This window comes from Hoplias malabaricus, chromosome X1 (genome assembly GCF_029633855.1).
Source record: "Hoplias malabaricus isolate fHopMal1 chromosome X1, fHopMal1.hap1, whole genome shotgun sequence".
Classification (NCBI taxonomy): domain Eukaryota; kingdom Metazoa; phylum Chordata; class Actinopteri; order Characiformes; family Erythrinidae; genus Hoplias; species Hoplias malabaricus.
The window spans coordinates 5,799,875-5,820,313 of record NC_089818.1 but is presented as its reverse complement, the minus strand read 5'-3'; the positions used below and the strand labels follow the sequence as shown (position 1 = coordinate 5,820,313).

The following is a 20,439-nucleotide window of genomic DNA, read 5'->3' as shown; positions in this document are numbered from 1 at the left end:
GGATGTAGGCTGGGGTTTGGATGGTGAGACTGTACAGATGTGTGTTACATTCACAAAAACACGTTGGTAGGTGGATTGGCGACTCAAAAGTGTCCGTAGGTGTCTGTGACTGTGTGAGTGTTGCCCTGTGAAGGACTGGCGCCCCCTCCAGGGTGTATTCCCATCTTGTGCCCAATGATTCCAGGTAGGCTGTGGACCCACCGCGACCCTGAATTGGATAAGCGGTTACAGATAATGAATGAATGAATAATGTTTAATGGATCATTATTCTGCAGGGTTTTTTTAATAGCTGAGAGTGGGCAATTCCACAAAAGACCTAAAGAAGCGGCTAAATTCAAAAGATGCTATCTGATTTGTTAGCATTCAGCTAAAACCTACTGACAATTGACAAAGTCTTTAAGCGTACTCCTCTCTTTTGATTCCAGGAGAGTGTGATGGTTCACTTGCTCCATATAATATCTCGTTGGCTTGATTTTAGCATCGTCTAAAGAGAGGTTGTTACAGCTTCTGTTTTCTCCCTTATGCAGAAAGACTTGCAAAAGCTGTAGTGGAGCAAGTGATCGAGCGTGAATGGGACAGAGGACAAAAACATGGAAACAAGGCAAAGTTCATTGCTGGATCTTTTGTAGCTTTGTTCATCACAGGGTTGCAGTAAATATTAACTCTCTTATCACCGGGACAGGGCATGCTCACAGTGTACAAGGCATGGGGGGACGTGCTACATAGAGACAGACAAGACTGGTGGGGTGAAGAGCTCCAGGCAAGCTGTTGAATAGTTAGGTTAGGTTAGGATGCCAAAAGTTAAAGTTCTGGATGTTGTAATAGTTGAATTTTGGCTTGTTTTGGTTTGGATTATGATTTGATAAGAGTAACGATGCTGAGCAAAAGCTGTGGATAATTGCAGATTGCGAATTAAATTTGCGATTCTTTCTTTAAGGTCCACTATGTTTTGGGGGTGGAGCTTGTCAGTATTATGTCGCTAGGTTTTTTCTGATTGGTTGAAACCCTAACCTTTTTAAATTACAGTGAAAGTATAGAAACATGGCCTACTGTTTATGTGCTGTTTTTACCAACGCTATCTTGTGTGGCAGGTTTTTCCTCTTTTTGGAACTCTTTCGACAGATGGAAATATATCAGTAGCATCAGTGTCCTCAACTGTAAATATACTTAGCATAGCATAGCACTGTAAGCTGGCTTTGCTCTCAACACTGCTGCTCTTCTGTGAGATGATAGTAAAGCTGTTTTTACACTTATTTTATTATATTTTACTTATGTTTAGGTTTGAAAAATAAGTCAACATTAGTTCGTATGTAATGGAGCTGGTGGTAAAAAATAAAATAGGTTTCTATGGGTATTTTTTATCTCAAACCTTGTCCTGTATGCTTTTAAAGAAATGTATTGAATCAAAATCTTATATTGAATGAACGTGCCACCCCACTATGATGGACCGTCCCTTTAAAACCACACTACCGCAGAAGTAGTCATTCACAACTTGGTTCTGCCACATGGAAGCATCATGGAGGAAAACCTAAACAGCTAAACACAGTCACTGAAGCAGTTCATACCAAAAAACAACAACAAAAACTAAATATGACCATGGCTCAAAAAAGAGAAGCACAAGCTCCCAGTAACATTAGAAATATAAATCCCAGTTTAAATACTGGAGCATATTTACAGTACAAGCCTCTCCAGTGAACTGTGAGGGCAATAAATCAAAAAACAATCAGTTAACAATCATAATTGAGGCAAAATATTAAATTAATCCTGATACTGATATGCAGACATATCGCCCAGTATATGATTTTCCTTATATTTCCATTTGTATACTTCCATACAGCTGTAATACATAATATATAAAGTAATAGTGTGTTCAGACTTGCTCCATTGGAGCGCACTTGTCCTTAAATCTCATCAGTGTGCTCGCAAGGCCAAAGTCCAGGAGATTAGGACGTGAGGCACTGTTTGAGATGGATTACTCTACAGATTCCTCTGGACTCTGTTCGCATAGAGCAGCTCTGGGCCTGTGGGAAGCTGCTGCCACCTATCAGTGCTTGGACATCTCTTGAGAGAGAGAGAGACCGAGAGAGAGAGAGAGAGAGAGAGAGAGAGATTACATTTTACTTTCTGTGAAAAGGCCTTGATCTTGTGTTTATGATGGGAATTAGCAGCCAGAATCAGTGCTGAGCATTGCCCCCTTCTGCTGCATATAAACTGCCCTTTAATACAGTGGGGAATTGTCTCCTGGCCGGCTCTAATTAACCACACACACTTACAGTAACAGTGTATAGGACAATGTCTCTCTTATTCCATCGCTGTGGACTGATTTTGTTATGGTGCCACTAACATTTCTGATCATTCCTCGCTGATGGTAGGAGTAGCTCACTTTCACATGCTCTTATAAGCTTTGCTGAGCGTCACCTGACCACTTCAGCTGCATTGGTCACAGCAGAGACCAGGGCGTGTTTGTGGGCGTGGCCGGCAGATGCTAGCAGTGGGTGGGCCTCTGTGGGGTTCATTGAGTGACAGAGTAAACGTCGGTTTCTGTGGAAACTGCCGGGAACCGATGTGGCCCTGTACTTTGATCAAAAGCCGGCTCCGGTGTGGAGTGGTTAAGAGAATGTCCAGCTCACGAGCTCAAGAGCCTTCTGTTTAAGGCCCAGTAGATGATGGACCGCAGATGGCTGTTTCAGGTTTACCATTAAACACATTTATTAACTTTTTGGGGGTCTAGAACGGTTTAAAAAGTTACTGTTACACTTGGAGTTGGAGTTGAGTCAACACTGGGCTGTGGGTTGTGCTTAATATTTCTCAAGGTTATTAATCACTTGGTTTATTTAGGAAAATATCTGTTTTCCATTGCCAGTTTTTACAAGATTAATAACCTGAGTTAACCCTTGAAGCATTACTTTTATCATCATTTTAGTATCGTATTACAACCACATTAAATATTCTTATTAGAATAACCAGAAATGAGCAGAGTAACTGTTATATATCCTCATATGTATCTAATAATGCAGACTAGGGTAGTGACTGTCTGTGAGGAGTGTGGTGTGTTCTCCCTGTGTCTGCGTGGGTTTCCTCCGGGTGACTGTCTGTGAGGAGTGTGGTGTGTTCTCCCTGTGTCTGCGTGGGTTTCCTCCGGGTGACTGTCTGTGAGGAGTGTGGTGTGTTCTCCCTGTGTCTGTGTGGGTTTCCTCCGAGTGACTGTCTGTGAGGATTGTGGTGTGTTCTCTCTGTGTCTGCGTGGGTTTCCTCTGGGTGCTCCGGTTTCCTCCCACAGTCCAAAAACACCTGTTGGTAGGTGGATTGGCGACTCAAAAGTGTCCGTAGGTGTGAGTGAATGTGTGTGTGTGTGTCTGTGTTGACCTGTGAAGGACTGGCGCCCCCTCCAGGGTGTATTCCTGCCTTGCGCCCAATGATTCCAGGTAGGCTCTGGACCCACCGCGACCCTGAACTGGATAAGGGTTACAGATTATGGATGGATGGATAATGCGGACTATTATATATGATGACTATATTTGTGAGGATTGCACATATTTGCATATGGAGAACCTTTGTGTACACAGTTTGCATGCACTTTGCTTTTCTTTTTTTTTCTTTTTTTTTTTTTGTGCGAGAGGAGGAGGACAATGACAACTCCTCTTGGACTCGAAGCCAAAAAGTTTCAGAAATTCATTCAAGTCATTTTCCCAATTTCAAATATAATGTAAATTGCTCTGGGAAACATTTGTTATGACGTCACCTTCTAAAGTTGTATTCCATTTATTCGAATTGTGGAACATTAGTGTTTGTCCCGTCGTGTGAATTATATTTTATTTTATTTTATTATTTATGAGACATTGTGATGCAACAGCAGCCGTGTGTTAAATACACATCTATTTATTGTGTGTTTAACGATTGAAAATTAGTGTGAATTATTTTTATACTGGTCTTTGAAGTTGTGAAGAAAGTGCAGGATGTGTGATGGGGGGAGTCAAATAGAGTGTGTGTGTGTGTGTGTCGTGGCTGTACAGTAGAGACGGCATAGAAATTCATACTGCTGCCAAACACACTTTGTGACCTACTTCAGCTCCCTGCCACACGGCTGTATTGTGTGTCTGCAGTCGGTGGCGGGATCTGATGCTCCTTTAGCTGTGTTCATTTATCTGTCGCTGTCTGGGGTCTGAAGATGGGCTTGATTAAACAGAACAGAGAAAAAGGAGGAGGAGGCGGGGCCGTGATTATAAAATAATGAGCAGAAGCGTACGCTGGGCTGAAGTCTGTGCTGGGGCTGGAGTTTTAAATAGCCTGGAATGCGCAGTGCTGGAAGTGGGTGGGAGTTCAGTGGCCACCGGTCTGCCTGCTACACTGCAGCAGCTGTGCATGTGTGAGGGGAGGCCTTTTGGCGTGTGTGTGTGTTTGAGAGAGAGAGAGAGAGAGAGAAAGAGAGAGAAAGTCAGGTGCAGTCACAGTCATACACATTCAACAGAATGATAATTTCAGTTTCTTTAAGATGCACCCATCATGGACACAAATGTTTAGTATTATCACTATGGACAGGCATGGACCAATAGAATGGCACCTGGAGCAGCTGCACATGAGCCTGAGGTCATCAGCTCTATGTAGTGTTGTGTGGTGTGTGTAATAAAAACAGTTGCATGCTGTTATTGTTAGTGCTGCCACTGATATCCATATGATTTTATGTCTCATATAAAAGAGCAGTGTGCCTTTCACTTCATTAAGTGATGCTTAATAAACATGAAAGCATCAAAGCACAGCCGTAACTGAACAGTGTTAACTGGGACAGCAGAGTGGTGCAGGCTGTGGGGCTGTGATTTTTGAGACTGTTTGAAGTAAAGGCAAAGTGGCTACGATCCAAAAACCTCCAGGCTGCAGGATGAGAAAAGAAGAAAGTGGTGCGTTAAAGCTATTTGTGAGACACTCGTCCTTCAGCTAATTCTCTAAAAGAGTGGGATGCCAACCGCTAGCACTCTCGCTCTGTCTCTCTCTCTCGTTCTCTGTGTCTCTGTTTGTCTCTCTCTCTCTCTTTCTCTGTCTCTCTCTCTCTCTCTCTCTCTCTCTCTCACAAACACTAACACACACACACACATCCTGCTTCAGCCTGCAGCTTGAGACACTCTTTGACCTTCGGTGCTCTCTCTCTCTCTCTCTCTCTCTCTCTCTCTCTCTTCTCTCTCTCTTTCTCTCCCTCTCTCTCTCTCTTTCTCCCTCTCTCTCTCTCTTTCTCCCTCTCTCTCTCCCTCTCTCTCTCTCTCTCTCTCTCTCTCTCTCTCACTCTCTCTCTCTCTCTCTCTCTCTCTCTCTCTCTCTCTACCCTCCGCCTGAAACAACGCTGCTGCTGTCGTGTGCAGAAGGAGCCGAAGGCTGCATCAGAGCCACCTGTCAGGAGTGACAGCTGAGAGCAGCTTCTCCTCTCCAGCCATGCTTAACTTCACACACACACACACACACCCTCTCTCTTAACCCCTCAGGGATGGTCCACCCAGTGTGCAGAAATGCTCGCTTTCTCTTTCCCCTCTCTCTCTCTGATTCTATCTCTCTTTCTGCTTCTCTCTTTTGGCTTTTCCCCTTTTCGCTCATTCCTCTTTCTCTTTCTGTTCATCTCACTTTAAGCACACGTCCACCTCGGCCTGAACAGTTTGGAGAATGAAAGTATCCTATCATTTCCTGTAACACAGAAGGGTCCAGGTCTGTGGTAGAGATGTTACAGCAGCTGTGTGTTCGGTCGCTTCTGATCAATCAAACCGCTCTATATATGGGTACAGGGCAAAGGTAAAGGGTTAAAGTTCCCACCAGCTTAGAACTTAAGAGTGGAGTTAGGATTTACACTTTTAAATGGTCATATTTAAATAATATTTCATTAGATATCTTTAAAAACATGAATAAATTTAAGCTAAAATGTGATTCTCTGTTTCCGTTCATTGATGTATTTTGTAATAGTTACATCCTCATCAACTTGTTCATGTGATTTCTGACAGTACATGATGCGCTGTTATGTCTAACAATGGACCAGAGTGGGTTGCATAACTATAAACAGGAAAAGTCATTTTGAAATCAGAACACTGTCCATACTTTGTCTGTTTGAGTCAAAATTGTGATAATTGCTTGTTGGTTACAGTGGCTTTATAGCTGCGCTGCTAAACAAGGCTTGGTTGATTTATTACATTCAGTGTAAGGGGGGAGCCACATTATTGCTTTCAGGAAAGAGAAGAGAAAGTACTAAAGAGAAGGAAAAGAGCTGTGAAGAGGCTTAAAGCGAAGGGTTGTAGAAGCGCTGCACAGAGCTAAATGAATCAGCTGTTTCTATGAAGCGTGAAGTGTGATGTGTGGGGTTTTGTATCGGGCCTCTGCTCTGATTTATGCAGCAGTGCTCTCGGCCAGTGGCGTGTTTGTGGAGTAAGAAGTGTGGAACACTGGGTCACACATTTTACTCAATGAGGGGTTCATTTCTGCTCGTGAAGGAGGGAGACTGACCAGGAAATGAGACTCAGTTTTGAGAGAGGAGAGGATGGATGAAGGGGAAATGAGCTGGAGGAGAAATGATGGTTTGCCTCTTTGGAGGCAGCTCTTTAGTTTGTAGCTGTGAGGTTGGTTCTTTTCCATTACATCGTAGCTACGCTTCTCTGCTTTTTAATTTTTTTAATTTTTGCAAATTTCTATCTATCTATCATTACACTTATATAGCGCCTTTCTAGAGACCCAAGGACGCGTTACAAATCCGTCCACCTGGAGGACTGCATCGGGCACTAGGATTTTGCCCAGGACAGAGCACCAATCCATATCTGGGCACACACTCATTCACTCACACAGCAGGACAGTTATTAGACAGAAGCCAATTCACCTAGCCTCCATGTTTTTGGACTGTGGGAGGAAACCGGAGCCCCCGGAGGAAACCCACGCGAACACAGGGAGAACATGGAAACTCCACCCAGATGGGACTTGAACCCAAGATCCCAGCGCTGAGAGGCGAACGTGCTGACCACTAAGCCATCGTGCCGCCCAAATTTGGTGCCTGGAGCCCAGTATTTCTTCAGCACTTGCGCTCTTGTGGTTGTCGTCATTTCACAACGGCAGCTCGTAAAATTACGCAGTGGTCTTTCAAAGAGATTCAGACACTCCTTGGATTCATGGCCAAGAAGAGTGTCCAAGGAGAGCTGGACGGTGCAAAAAGGAATTAAAAACCCAGTAAACATTTAGCCGTTGATTCATTGTTGAAATAACGTAATGACTGCCGTCTAATCAACGTTCTCTTAAGGTTGAAAATGAAAGTTGAAAAGACGTCCAAACACAGACATTGAAAAGACGACTATTAGACGTATTTTGGACGTCCATTGATGTTATTAATTGGTCCCAAAATAAATGACTTGTATAAAACGCGTTTTGGACGTCCACTGACGTTATCGATTGGTCACCATTAACTAACTTATTAAGATGGATTTTGGACGTCAATTGACGTTATTAATTGGTCCCGAAATAAATTACTTGTATAAAAAGCATTTTGGACGTCCGCTGACGTTATCGATTGGTCACCACTTAACTAACTTATTAAGATGGATTTTGGACGTCCATTGACATTTAAAATATGTCCTTGACGGACAGACTACTTTTAGACCTATTTTGAACGTCCAGGGAGGACTCTACCGATCTATCCGAAACTGGTGCATGGACGCAGTATGGTACGCTAGCGTGACAGAACCGTGTTCAGTCGTGTGTGATGATTTACACTGTTACTTACATGAACCTCATAACATCCGTGCACATGAGCTCATGGCTGACTTGCTGCGCCTGGTGGAAAGGAAGTGCCAAACTATTCCTTTAAAAGAGACAAGAGGAGAAGAGAAAGTGTGAAAGAGGAAGGAAAATGGAGGACCTTAGGTTTAAAGGGGAGGGCTGTAGAACCAGTTGAGCCAGAAGGCTTTTTCCAAGGTGCTCCTCTCCCTGAATTTCAAGCAGAAACCAAGCCCTTGTCTCCAGTGAACCTCCACCCCCCCCCCCCTACATCTTCATCTCCAGCCCAGAGAGTCCCTCACTCCCTCCAGTTTCTCTACTCCACCCACTGAAACTGATCCAGTGGCTGTGTGGAGCCAGCAGAACGTGATAGCCATCGCAGCCAGCACCTGCCAGCAGCCTGCACTTGCCCGTGCCACTCACAGGAGGACAGAGGAACACGGAGAACCCACACACACACACACACTCCAGCACATTCTTCTCCCATCTTATGTGATTGGAGTGCTTAGTACTGTTGAGAAGTTGTCAAGAAAGGCGAGTAAAACATAACTTTGTACTGTGATGTGATTTAATGTGGCTCTAGAACCGGGAAGTGATCAGAATTGTTGGGTGCTTTCCAGTGTCTGATATTAACAAATGGACTAGGGATGAACTGTCTCACCAACTGGGCCTTGGATGATGAAGGCTAATGTTTCCTCTGTGATACGTGAAGTGGACAGCTCAACACGCTTGGAGGAGAATGCTAACTGCCCAGTTATTCTATAGAAGTGAATAAAGGCTACCGAGTATCTTCACTGTCCTGATTTAATTTTCACATGGGCAAAATAAAAATGTTGAACCCTCGTTTACATTTACTTAGCTGTGAGATGTGGGGTTGGATTGAATTAGCTTGCTTTTGCCCACTCGTAATCCCCTAATCCCATCCATCTGCCTCCCTCCATGGACCTCCTGCCCACATCCCTCATCTGCACTGTTCCACCATCGTATTCTTTGTCTCACCCCACCTCTCTCTCTCTCTCTCTCTCTCTCTCTCTCTCTCTCTCTCTCGCTGTCTCTCTCTGTTTAAATCCCCCGCTGCTGTCCAACAGTCCGTGGTGGTGTGTTAGGGGCTTCCAGAAAAGGAAACTTGGCAGGACACCTGTCTTTGATGTGTTGTGCGGTGGCAGGAAGTTTCAGTTTACCGGCTTAACAAAAAGGATAAGAGCTCTGAGCTCTTCGCCTCTTACTATACGTCCAAACACACACACACACACACACACACACACACACACGTGTGACATCACCCTCACCCTCATGTAGCCTCAGCAAACCTAGTCTCCTCAGGAATGTGCTTTGGGTGTAAATTCAGATGAACCAAGCTAGCATCCCTGTAGGTTAAGCCATTTTACCTGGACAAATTCGAATATGCTGTAATTAATATAGATTGGATATTAGAACCGGATCAGTGTTGTTTTTCGACATTCCAACGTTCAGTCTGCTACTGCTCAGACTGTTCAAATATACACAAGAAAAGGACAGGAACAAACAACATTCCTAGTCATACTTTCTCTTTCTGGAAGTGCTATTATTGACTAAAAAAAAAACAATTCCAAAAATACCTTTGGTGGCGTTTCTAGTGGTAAATTATGGATGGCTTTTATTTACATTCAGGGGTCATCCAAGCCTTGCCGGTGGATTTTTCACAGAATGCAGTGTTTAATGGGCATTGGACTTAGCTTGAATGATTATGATGAAGATGATGATGATGATGATGGAGATGCTAATTGTGTGTATGTGTTTCTTTTGCAGTATGAGCAGAGGCTGCTGTTCCTCTCCTCTCACCTTGAGCCTGTGGCCTTGCACATCTGCGACCCACTGACGTGTTTAGCCTTCATCTCAAAATGGGTAAAAAAAGCATAAAAACTGTTTGTGTCCTGCTTTTAGCATGTCTTTGTGATTCAGTTTCTTCTTTATTTTTATGAATTAATTATTGATTATTTTATATATTTATTTTGTGTACACACAAACGCACCCGCAAACACACACATGCACACACACACACACACACACACACACACACACACACACATCTTTGTACATTAGGTGTATTTTGTGTTTAGGGTGTTTATTTTATTCCTTATGGTCATCATTTCTAGATATTAGTATTGTATTCAAATAAAACAAACGTTTAATTATGAAGTGAATCAAATCAGATTACTGTCCCTCATTTTATCATTAGTGTCCAATGAATGACCAGGTAATGGTGGAGTGTTTGTGACAGTAAATGTGTGGATGGTGTGTGTGTGTGTGTGCGTGCATGTGTGTGCGTGTGTGTGCTTGGTAACTGTGCATTCCAGACACTCCCTGATCCACACAGCTCTCTGTACACACTCTCTGAGTGAAGCTGCTCCTCTTCGTAAAGGTTTCCTTCAGTATTTAATGAATCAGCAGCATGTTCAGACTGTACAGTGTAGTACAGATGTGCTTTATAGCGTTGTTATCTCATCACCATCCATTTCTGGGGGAGACACGGGGGTGATATGCAAATGGCCCCATCAGCCAATCATTTATTGCTATATAGAATAGATGCATTCTGATTGGCTTCCTTGTATAGTGCTGGCCTGAAACACACTTTCTATTTTCTGAGAGTGGGCGGGGCTAAACTGCTCGAAACGGAATATGTAATTAGGGATGGACGCTATCTATATTTTTCATATACATGCACGTTATCGGTCCGCGCTGAGCCTTATATCTGTGAGCGCGGGTCGAGTGAAGTGTTTCAGCACAGTTCTACACTGTTTAGAAGCATAGCTGTCCAGCTAACAGGCACCATAACAGATGGCATCCCAGCGAACTCCCGTTCAGATCTCACATATTTATAAGATAAAGCCTCATACCTGTGAGTACAAAGTCGAGTGAAGGGTCTTCTGAGTATTTTGCCTGTTTTCAGCTTCCTTCCTCTGTCTTTTAACCTGAACTCAGGGCTAAACTCACCACTGCCTCGAGCAACTGGGCTTGTGACATCAGTCAGTGAGCTCCCACAGCGCCCCCTCAGTGTGGCTCTTTTAAATGCATGTAAATGAACTCTGGCCTTGTATTTAAAGACACAGAAGCGTGTGTACATTGGATTATGTGAATAATGTAGGATCGGGGGAGTGTGAAAATGTGTAAAATGGAGGATGGTTTCAGGGCTGCGGCACTGGTGTGTATTTGTGTGTGTGTGTGAGAGAAAGAGAGAGAGGGAGGAAAGGGGAAGGAGGAGAATGGCTCAGGCATTCCCAGGCCTTCCCAGCCACCACACCAAACAGGAAATGCATGAGTTCCCTTCTCTGTCGGGAGAGAGTCTGAGTGAGAGACACGGGGAGAGAGAGACTTTCCATTCCTTTGTGTTGTTAGAAAACACTGAGCTGAAAATGAAACTTTAAGAGAAGCAGCACAGGCCGGAGTTGTGTGTGTGTGTGTGTGTGTGGAGGGATGTGTTATGGGGCTTATGTGTATATAGGCATTTACTTAAGCATCCTTCTCTAAAGTCTTAATAGTTGCTGACTGTGTTGTGAAATGTTATTACTGCATCATAGAGTTCTCAGCTTGTGTCACATTCAACTCCCTAATTTACTGACTCATGATTCGACTTGGATCTCATGACCCGGGACTATATTTTCCCAGAACTTGTGCTTATGCCAGCATTTATTAAAGTGTTGATAGCGTGACTTAATGTCTAACTGGGTTCATATATTAGGAGAAATGCAGAAGTACAATTAATATGTTCTCTTTTGTTTTTAAAACTGTCTGATGCCTATTAGTTCTTTAAGCAAACATCTTCACCAGCTGTTGGATGCCAACACAGTTCTTCCACCCTCCTTCTCCATCCTTTAACGATCCTGCAGTGCTCTTTTCAGTCATGAGGTTCTTCATGATTGGGTTCTTCACACATCCCGCTCTTTTCTCAATGTCCAGGTTATAAGAAGGTCAGAGCTTGTAATCCTACAGAAAAGACGTTCCTGCGATGTTCCGAACATAATACTAGGTTATACATTTTAGGAAAGTTAAGGGAACGTTCTAACCAAAACACTAGGATTGTACATCCCCACAACTGTTACTGTTGGCTTTGTTGGGTGATTAATTACTGTCTTATCACCAGATCCTTTCTTTTGTTTCTCTAATAACAGTCCTTTAATCCTCCAGTAATCTGTGGATCTGCTCTGTATCGCTGTCTCAGCACCTGGCGATGGCGGGTCTCCTCAGGGAGTGGAGTACAGTGGACAGTGTGTTATTATGAATACACCATTAAGGGTATTTATAAGGAGTGTGACCCATGGCCTGTACTCTTTTAGGAAGGGTTTAGGCTTTAGATTTCAAAACATTTCAGTGAGGATTTGATGGCACCGATGCGCATCAGGGATCACAGTGATAGGTGATGTGGTGGCTTTCCTGTTGCTTCTCGTTTCGCTGTGTTCTGTGTTTCTAGGATCCGTGCTGTGCTCTGCATAGAATCAAATCAAATTACCCTTTCAATTACATTTCAATATACAACAAGATTTATAAATATTATAAATAAATACTTTAAATAAAGTGTTCTTTTTTCATTTCAAGTAAATTTTAAATATTGAAAAATGATTTTGAAAAAAGTCCCTAATGTCTTGTAGTTGCAGTTCACTTACTGCTTTACACAACCAGCAGTCTGATTGGTTCTTATTGCTGGAGGGCGGGGCTTTCTGTTAACAGCAAGCTGATTGGCTCTTTATGCTGAAGGATGGGAATCCATGTTCAGTGTTATGAGAATTTCAACCTGTAATCGTTTACTTATTTTTAAAGGTTCTGGTTTTAACTCACACAACAATGGAGGAAACCCACGCAGACACAGGGAGAACACACCACACTCCTCACAGACAGTCAGCCGGAGGAAACCCATGCAGACACAGGGAGAACACACCACACTCCTCACAGACAGTCACCCGGAGGAAACCCACGCAGACACAGAGAGAACACACCACACTCCTCACAGTCACCTGGAGGAAACCCACGCAGACACAGAGAGAACACACCAAACTCCTCACAGACAGTCACCCAGAGGAAACCCACGCAGACACAGGGAGAACACACCACACTCCTCACAGACAGTCACCCAGAGGAAACCCACGCAGACACAGAGAGAACACACCACACTCCTCACAGACAGTCACCCAGAGGAAACCCACGCAGACACAGAGAGAACACACCACACTCCTCACAGACAGTCACCCGGAGGAAACCCACACAGACACAGGGAAAACACACCACACCCCTCACAGTCACCTGGAGGAAACCCACGCAGACACAGAGAGAACACACCACACCCCTCACAGACAGTCACCCGGAGCGGGACTCGAACCCACAACCTCCAGGTCCCTGGAGCTGTATGACTGCGACCTGCTGCGCCACCGTGCTGCCCTTAAAACAAACACTCTGTTAAAAATTAAACATTTAATAGTTTATCAGTTACAGGTCCAGGTCTGGATCGGACAGCATCTGTTTAAACATAAGTTTTGCTCATGTTTGAAGCATTGTTACTTTAACTCAGGTAATGAATCTCTTATAATGTGCCTCATAGAGATAATGGCATAGCTCTACACAGTGACGTCACTGTATGACTGTTTTTTGCTTGTTAGTTTTCAGCTAAAACCAATAGAGCTATTTTGAAGGCTTCTCTTTATGTGCAGTTGTGGATATGGGATTATGGGTGTGGCATGGAGCTTTTCAATGCAAAGAACTCTTGTGGAAAAATGTATACAGTCTCTTTTTGTTTTTTTTATTTAGAATTGAGGATGATTAAAAAGGGGGGTTGGATGGGGTCAGAGCAAATCATAGCCTACACTCTCTCTCTCTCTCTCTCTCTCTCTCACACACACACACAAACATAGCACAGAGAAAGCACCAGTAGCAGCTCAACTGATCTCTCAGCCACTTCCTGCTTTTGACTCTCAACCCAACCCACTCCCCTCTGTAACCCTCTCTCTCTCTCTCTCTCTCTCCTCCCAGCTTGTGAATGATCAACAGAGCCTCGGCCCCTCCATGCACCCACATCCAGCACATCTCTGTTCCTGTCCACTCTCCAGGCACCTCTCACCTGGCCATGTTTCACTCTTGCTCAGTTTTCGCTTTGCTTTTCATTTGATCCCTCTCTTTTGCCCCCTCTCTCTCTTTCTCTCCTTTTTTTTCCATGTGTGCTCCATCTCTCTCGCCCCTCTCACTCGTTAGCTCCGCCTCCCTCTCTCTGGGATGGGCCCCTCTCTCCCTCTTATTTTCTCTCTCTCTCTCTTTCTTTCACTCCTCTTTATGCATGTTCCTTTCCACTTCGTTCTTCTCCCTCTCTCATTCTCTCTCAGTCTCCCTGTATCACCATTTCCTTTCGTTTTCTCCACTTCCTGTGCCTCATCCCTCTCACCTCCGTTCCTCACTGGCTCTGTCTATGTCTTTCTGCTCGGTTTATCTCTTTACCCCACCCCATTCATTCTTTTTTTCCTCTTTTCTTTGTGTGCTTATCTCCCTCTCTCTTTCTCTATTGCCTTCAAATTCATCCTTTATGCTTTATCTCTGTGTATCACTATTTTGCTCTTTTTCTTTTCTCTTCCACATTTCTGCTTCATCTTTTGTGTCTCTTTCCCTCATTGGCCCTGCCTACATCTGTCTGGAATGCCACCCTCTCTCTCTCTCTCTCTCTCTCTCTCTCTCTCTCTCTCTCTTTCCAGCAGTTGGTATCAGTCTCCCGCAGCTGCTGTGCGCCAAAACAGCCTGTGCTTTTTCTCATTTGTGCTCTGTTTCTTTCACCTGCATCCAACGTGCAGCCCCTGTGCGCCCTTCATTTATTTATTTTTCCCGTCCAAACGGCCTTTCTGTATGAAACAACCATACGTTATTCATTCGGCAAAGATCTCTGAGGAGATTAGATATAAGACAGCCCTCGTACCTCGGAAAAAGAAACCGTCAAAAGAAAAATAAGTGAAAATACCTGCTGTTCGGAAAACTTTTATAGATATAGACAAAATGGGACAACCGTGCACGGTCTGGTAGAGCATCTACACTCTTCCCATCAGATAAACTGTACTTTGTTTTCATTTTTGAGGAGAATGTCAAGCATCACACATTGCTCCTCTTTAATGATGTACAGAGTTAAAGCGCTGCTTACGTCTGCTGCGTGTGATTAAATCATCAAGGAGTTTTGGACGGACTTTGAAGGACAGCTCAAGCGAAGAATTCATCATTAAAAACATGTGCTGGAAGACTGCGCTCACCAGTGGCAGCGGTTCTCCTTCACTGTAGGGACAGGACACAGCGTAACAGCTCGTCCCCCATCTATTCCCTGCTTTTCTGCCTTTCCAAACACCTGCTTTTCTATTTAAAACTTTGCTCTTCTTGTCGGTCCGTTGAAAAAGACAAGTCAGGACATGCACGGTTTGTGTGGAATGGTAACTTGGTGGAAAGAGATGGAGAAACGTGTTGTGGTTATGCAGGTCTCTTTCTGTAATGCACTGCCAGATACGTTTTATTGGAAGAGAGGTTTGATTAAATCTAGCTCATATACATAGGATTGCTCATTATTTTTATTAATATAGACATTATATGGGGGCATTGCTTCGTCCCTCAACATTCATGTATCTGAGAAAGGCATTTAAGTTCCAACTGCCGCCTATGTGCCGAGGAGGCAGCCAACAGCCTCTGGGTGTGTGTGTGTGTGTGTGTGTGTGTGTGTGTGCTCACTGTAGCTAGTCGTGTGTGTGTTTGTGTTTAAAGCACCACAAGTTTGATTCAGGGTCAGAGTCTAACAGAACACAGTTGGCCCCTCCTCACAAGCACAGTGCCAAGCAGCGCGAGTGTATCATATATTAGCATTCTATATAGGCATTTAGCATAGAGTCCAGAGCCAATGTGGTGGCAGCGTGCCTTGGAGGATGTATGAGGTTGTCTCACTCTAACAGACTGGTGGTGGTGTGTAACTGGGGAAGTCCTGGCCAGTGGCTGGAACTGGAGACAACTAAATCTGGATGAATCTGGGCTAGTTCTGAGTTTAGGTGAGATTCTGGATGTTAAAGTGAAAGCAGCTCTCCCCCAGTAGCCTCCGCTGTAGGAGTGAGATTTCTCATTAAGAATATGAAGGAAACCGAACGTCTTGTAGTGAAAGAGGAAGCTGACTGATAAGGTTCCTTTTGAGATGTGGTGCTGCTGAATCAAGCGAGAGCTTCTCTGAGGTTCCCACACCACTTCTGCCTTACAGAAAAAGCTGATTGTCAATAGAAGAAAGTTTAAATTTTTAAATTTACTTTTAATTTCTTCCTTTTATGTGCAACTCACAGTGAATGAAGGATCATATTGTTTGGTAGCAATAAAAGAGGTGGTCACATGGGAGAAAAACATTTGTGTAATATGTATTGATTATAATCATAACGGAACATGTTTAATGTTTTCTCTGGTTTTTTTTCTGTGTTTAGCAGACATGGAGAGTGCCTTACCTGAAAAGAACTGTGTTCAAAATAATGCATCCTCTCAGCAGACGGAGGAATCCTCCAAAAAACCTCTGCAGCCCACGAAAGGTAGCAGTTAATTTGTACTTTCACTGCATGTCTTTCTCCGCAGGACCTCTTCTACTGATTTAAGGTGCACCTACTATTTCAGAATCATTGTTGAATGCTCATGCAACTATTACTCTGTTTATCCAGCAGAACCTGACCCTCTCTCATAGAACTAGATTACGCCGAGCTTCAGTTTAGTCCTAGTCTGGACTTTAAAGGCTAAGCACCACTTAATGGACCTCCATGAATATTTCACATTATTGTAGTTACTGACAGATATAAGTATGAATTAAAATGAAAATAGCAGCTTAATTTGCTTTAAAACTGACAATTTTATTAAATTGACGGAAAAACCCGAGCTCGCTACGGAAATTCTTGAACGCAACCGTGACGTCACTGGTGGACAACAGCTGAACAACGCCGCGGTAAAACACCGTTATGACTGACTGTTATGACAGTATCTAGCTAAATAACCAACATTATTCATGACAATAGCCTAGCAATAAGCTAAACTCAAATGTAGAGGTACCGTTATTCTTGTAAATGTGATCGAAGTCGAACTCGAATTCCTCCGACACTATAAACCTCCGTAATGCAGCTACGTAGCCGAGTATAATCTGAGCCACCGAGTTTAGCGAGTCAAGCTAACGTTAACTAACACCAACTAAAACAGGCGAAGTGAGTGTCCTTACCCTGTTTACCTCCATGTTACAGAGGCTCTTGAACACCTTTCGTTGGTGTCCTTACATGCCCATATTGTTGGAAAAGCGCCAGTGAAATGAGCTACAGATAACGGAGTGAGCGGATGGTCCTTTCCAAAGTGCCCGTTTAAAGTGGACAAATTTAGTCCATTTTCTGGATATTTTGGGATCTTTGGGCCATTTGTTCACAGATGTCCCACTGTACATTGAACGATTGCAGCCAAAAACAACACACCTTTTCGTCATTTTGCATTAAATTAAGTGCAGCTTCTAGAGTTGTTGTCCACCATCTACGTCACAGGCAAGACGCCTATTAGAGTTTCCCAACACCGTTGGGGGGGGACCAACGGTCTTTTAAACCTTATTCCTTGAATTAGTAAGAAATAACATGTTTTCTGACTATCAATAAACACAAGTTAGGAACTCAAACTCCACTGTATTTATTTGTTTATTTGTACAAATTTTATTTATTTGTGATTCAAAATGCAGCTGCCAGAGTTCTCACTCGGAGCAAAAGAAGAGATCATATCACCCCCATCCTTAAATCCTTACACTGGATACCAGTCTGTTATAGAATAGACTTTAAGGTGTTATTACTGGTTTATAAATGTCTCAATGGGGTAGGACCAGCGTATTTATCAGATCTGCTACAGAGATATGAGCCGAGCAGAGATCTCAGATCTTTAGGAACTAGTCAGTTAGTCCTGCCTCGGGTCAAAACTAAACATGGAGAGGCAGCATTTAGCTACTATGCCACTTTTAAATGGAACCAGCTGTCTGAGAATATTAGAAGTGCCCCAACGTTAGACACATTTAAATCAAGACTTAAAACTCTCTTGTTTGAGCAGGCTTACAGCTCAGTTTAAAATATTCTGCACTTTTCTGTAACGGCATTTTATTTCTTTTATTTCTTTTCATTTATTGTCATTTTAAATTGTTTTAATCATTTTAATCATTTTACTCTTTTTATGTAATTGTCTTATTGGAATTTATGATTTTACTCTGGCTTTTAATGTAATTTCTTTTTCTGTAAAGCACTTTGAATTGCTTCTGTATGAAAGGTGCTCTATAAATAAACTTGCCTTGCCTTGCCTTGCCTTGCCTTGTTTGATACTTTCATAGAGCTGGTGCTTAGCTTTTAAACTCCGTCCACAGAGCTGGCCCTAAACCCAGACTAAAACTGTACTATACAGTGTCTTATGATTTCTCTGTGTAAGTTACAGAAAAGGCAGAGAATGACGTGAACCATTCTGGAGAAGTGGTAAAGGAAAATGGAACGGACGACGAACTGGAGAAGGAGGAAGATGAGCAGGAGGAGGAGGAAGGTGGCGAGGAAGAGGAAGAGTCTTGTGCTAGTTCTGTGGTGTGTCCTGAAACGAAAAGTGTCCAAATGAATGGAGGAGCAGGGTCTGTGACCTCAGATCCATCCCATAAATCCTCCAGCAAGTCTCCTTCTGTTAATCGCACTGGGAGGAGGAACCAGGTACTTTTAGGATTTTTATACAACTTAACGTTGTGTTTGGGGACTGTTGTGTTATATACTGCACAGTTATATAGGAACAGTTGAATAGTTATTTGGACTGTTGGAGGAAACCCACGCAGACACAGGGAGAACACACCAATCCCCTCACAGACAGTCACCCGGAGGAAACCCACGCAGACACAGAGAGAACACACCACACTCCTCACAGACAGTCACCCGGAGGAAACCCACGCAGACACAGGGAGAACACACCACACTCCTCACAGACAGTCACCCGGAGCGGGACTCCAACCCACAACCTCCAGGTCCCTGGAGCTGTGTGACTGCGACACTAACCTGCTGCGCCACGGTGCCGCCCTTGAGCTCTTTATGTTAAGCTAGTAGTTTTTATTTAGATATTGAAACAAACACAGGGGATTAAACTACAATTACACTTATTACTTTAGGCGTTTTAACTTAAAGGAACACTAGATAGTATTTGTACCTTAAAATTTCAGCATTAAAATCATTGTGACCCCTCACTAACCTGTAAAAGGGAGAATAGAACCTTTGTCGTTGCCACTCCAGGCTCAGAACTGCAGAAACTGTACTATGTAACTTTTAAAGGGGGGGGTTATTCTGCTTTATATAAATATATATATTCAATTGATGTGCTGGCTTTTCTTTATGGGCTACAGAGAAGGTCATGCTGAGGGCACAAGGCAAGGCTCTGAGTCAGAGAGTCCGTGGCGTACGAATGGCAGCAAATGGTCCGTGTGCCCCTGAATCCCCTTTTGTCTGTGGCCTTACGCATCTTACGCCTCCAATTAAAGCCAAGGACTGAGCTGAAACACTCCTCTGTGGAGGAAAAAAACAGGTGTTTCAAAGGCCCCCACCCCCACGTCCCAGCAGCCTTCATTCAGTAGCACTAAGTATGTTTCCATACGTTCTGCTGCTGGACTGTGGCCTGTCCACTTGGTTATTGATGCTCTCTCCCAGCTGGAACTACTGCTCTCCTGGAGACAGATGCAGAGCACTTGTTGTTGCAGCACACACCACTGTTGCCACAAGGATTTAGAACACAGCGTCTTTATCAGCAGGGTCCTCTCAATCTGCCGTCCAAGTTGTCTCACCTATTAAATTTCACACCAGGGGTTAAAGGAGCCATAATTCATTCCTGCCACCAGCAAGTAGCAAGGAATATTCATGAAAGTGACATAGAGCTCACAGGAGATGAAGGACTTGCTTTGCAGTCCGTGGATTGGATCTGCCACATAGGGCAGCCATGTTTGAGCAAAGTTTGAAATTGAATACAGGGCGGGTTCAGTCCCCACCTCTGGTCACTGTCTGTGAGGCGTGTGGTGTGTTCTCTCTGTGTCCGCGTGGGTTTCCTCCGGGTGACTGTCTATGAGGAGTGTGGTGTGTTCTCCCTGTGTCCGCGTGGGTTTCCTCCGGGTGACTGTCTGTGAGGAGTGTGGTGTGTTCTCCCTGTGTCCGCATGGGTTTCCTCCGGGTGACTGTCTATGAGGAGTGTGGTGTGTTCTCTCTGTGTCTGCGTGGGTTTCCTCTGGGTGACTGTCTGTGAGGAGTGTGGTGTGTTCTCTCTGTGTCTGCATGGGTTTCCTCCAGGTGACTGTATGTGAGGGGTGTGGTGTGTTCTCCCTGTGTCTGCATGGGTTTCCTCCGGGTGACTGTCTGTGAGGAGTGCGGTGTGTTCTCCCTGTGTCTGCGTGGGTTTCGTCCGGGTGACTGTCTGTGAGGAGTGTGGTGTGTTCTCTCTGTGTCTGCATGGGTTTCCTCTAGGTGACTGTCTGTGGGGAGTGTGGTGTGTTCTCCCTGTGTCTGCGTGGGTTTCCTCCGGGTGACTGTCTGTGAGGAGTGTGGTGTGTTCTCTCTGTGTCTGCGTGGGTTTCCTCCGGGTGACTGTCTGTGAGGAGTGTGGTGTGTTCTCCTTGTGTCTCAGTGGGTTTCCTCCAGGTGCTCTGGTTTCCTCCAACAGTCAGAGAACACCTGTTGGTAGGTA

General features: G+C 44.0%; 1 protein-coding gene across 1 annotated transcript in view; it reads left to right on the top strand.

Annotated features, from left to right (window-relative positions):
* LOC136675813 (ras-responsive element-binding protein 1-like) overlaps positions 1–20,439 on the top strand; it is a 46,811-nt gene that overhangs the window by 12,066 nt on the left and 14,306 nt on the right. Inside the window, exons 2-4 of the mRNA XM_066652575.1 lie at positions 9,517–9,612; positions 16,176–16,274; positions 18,178–18,437. Coding sequence (XP_066508672.1) covers positions 9,609–9,612; positions 16,176–16,274; positions 18,178–18,437 — 363 coding nt within the window. The 5' untranslated portion in view covers positions 9,517–9,608. The remainder of the gene's footprint in view (positions 1–9,516; positions 9,613–16,175; positions 16,275–18,177; positions 18,438–20,439) is intronic.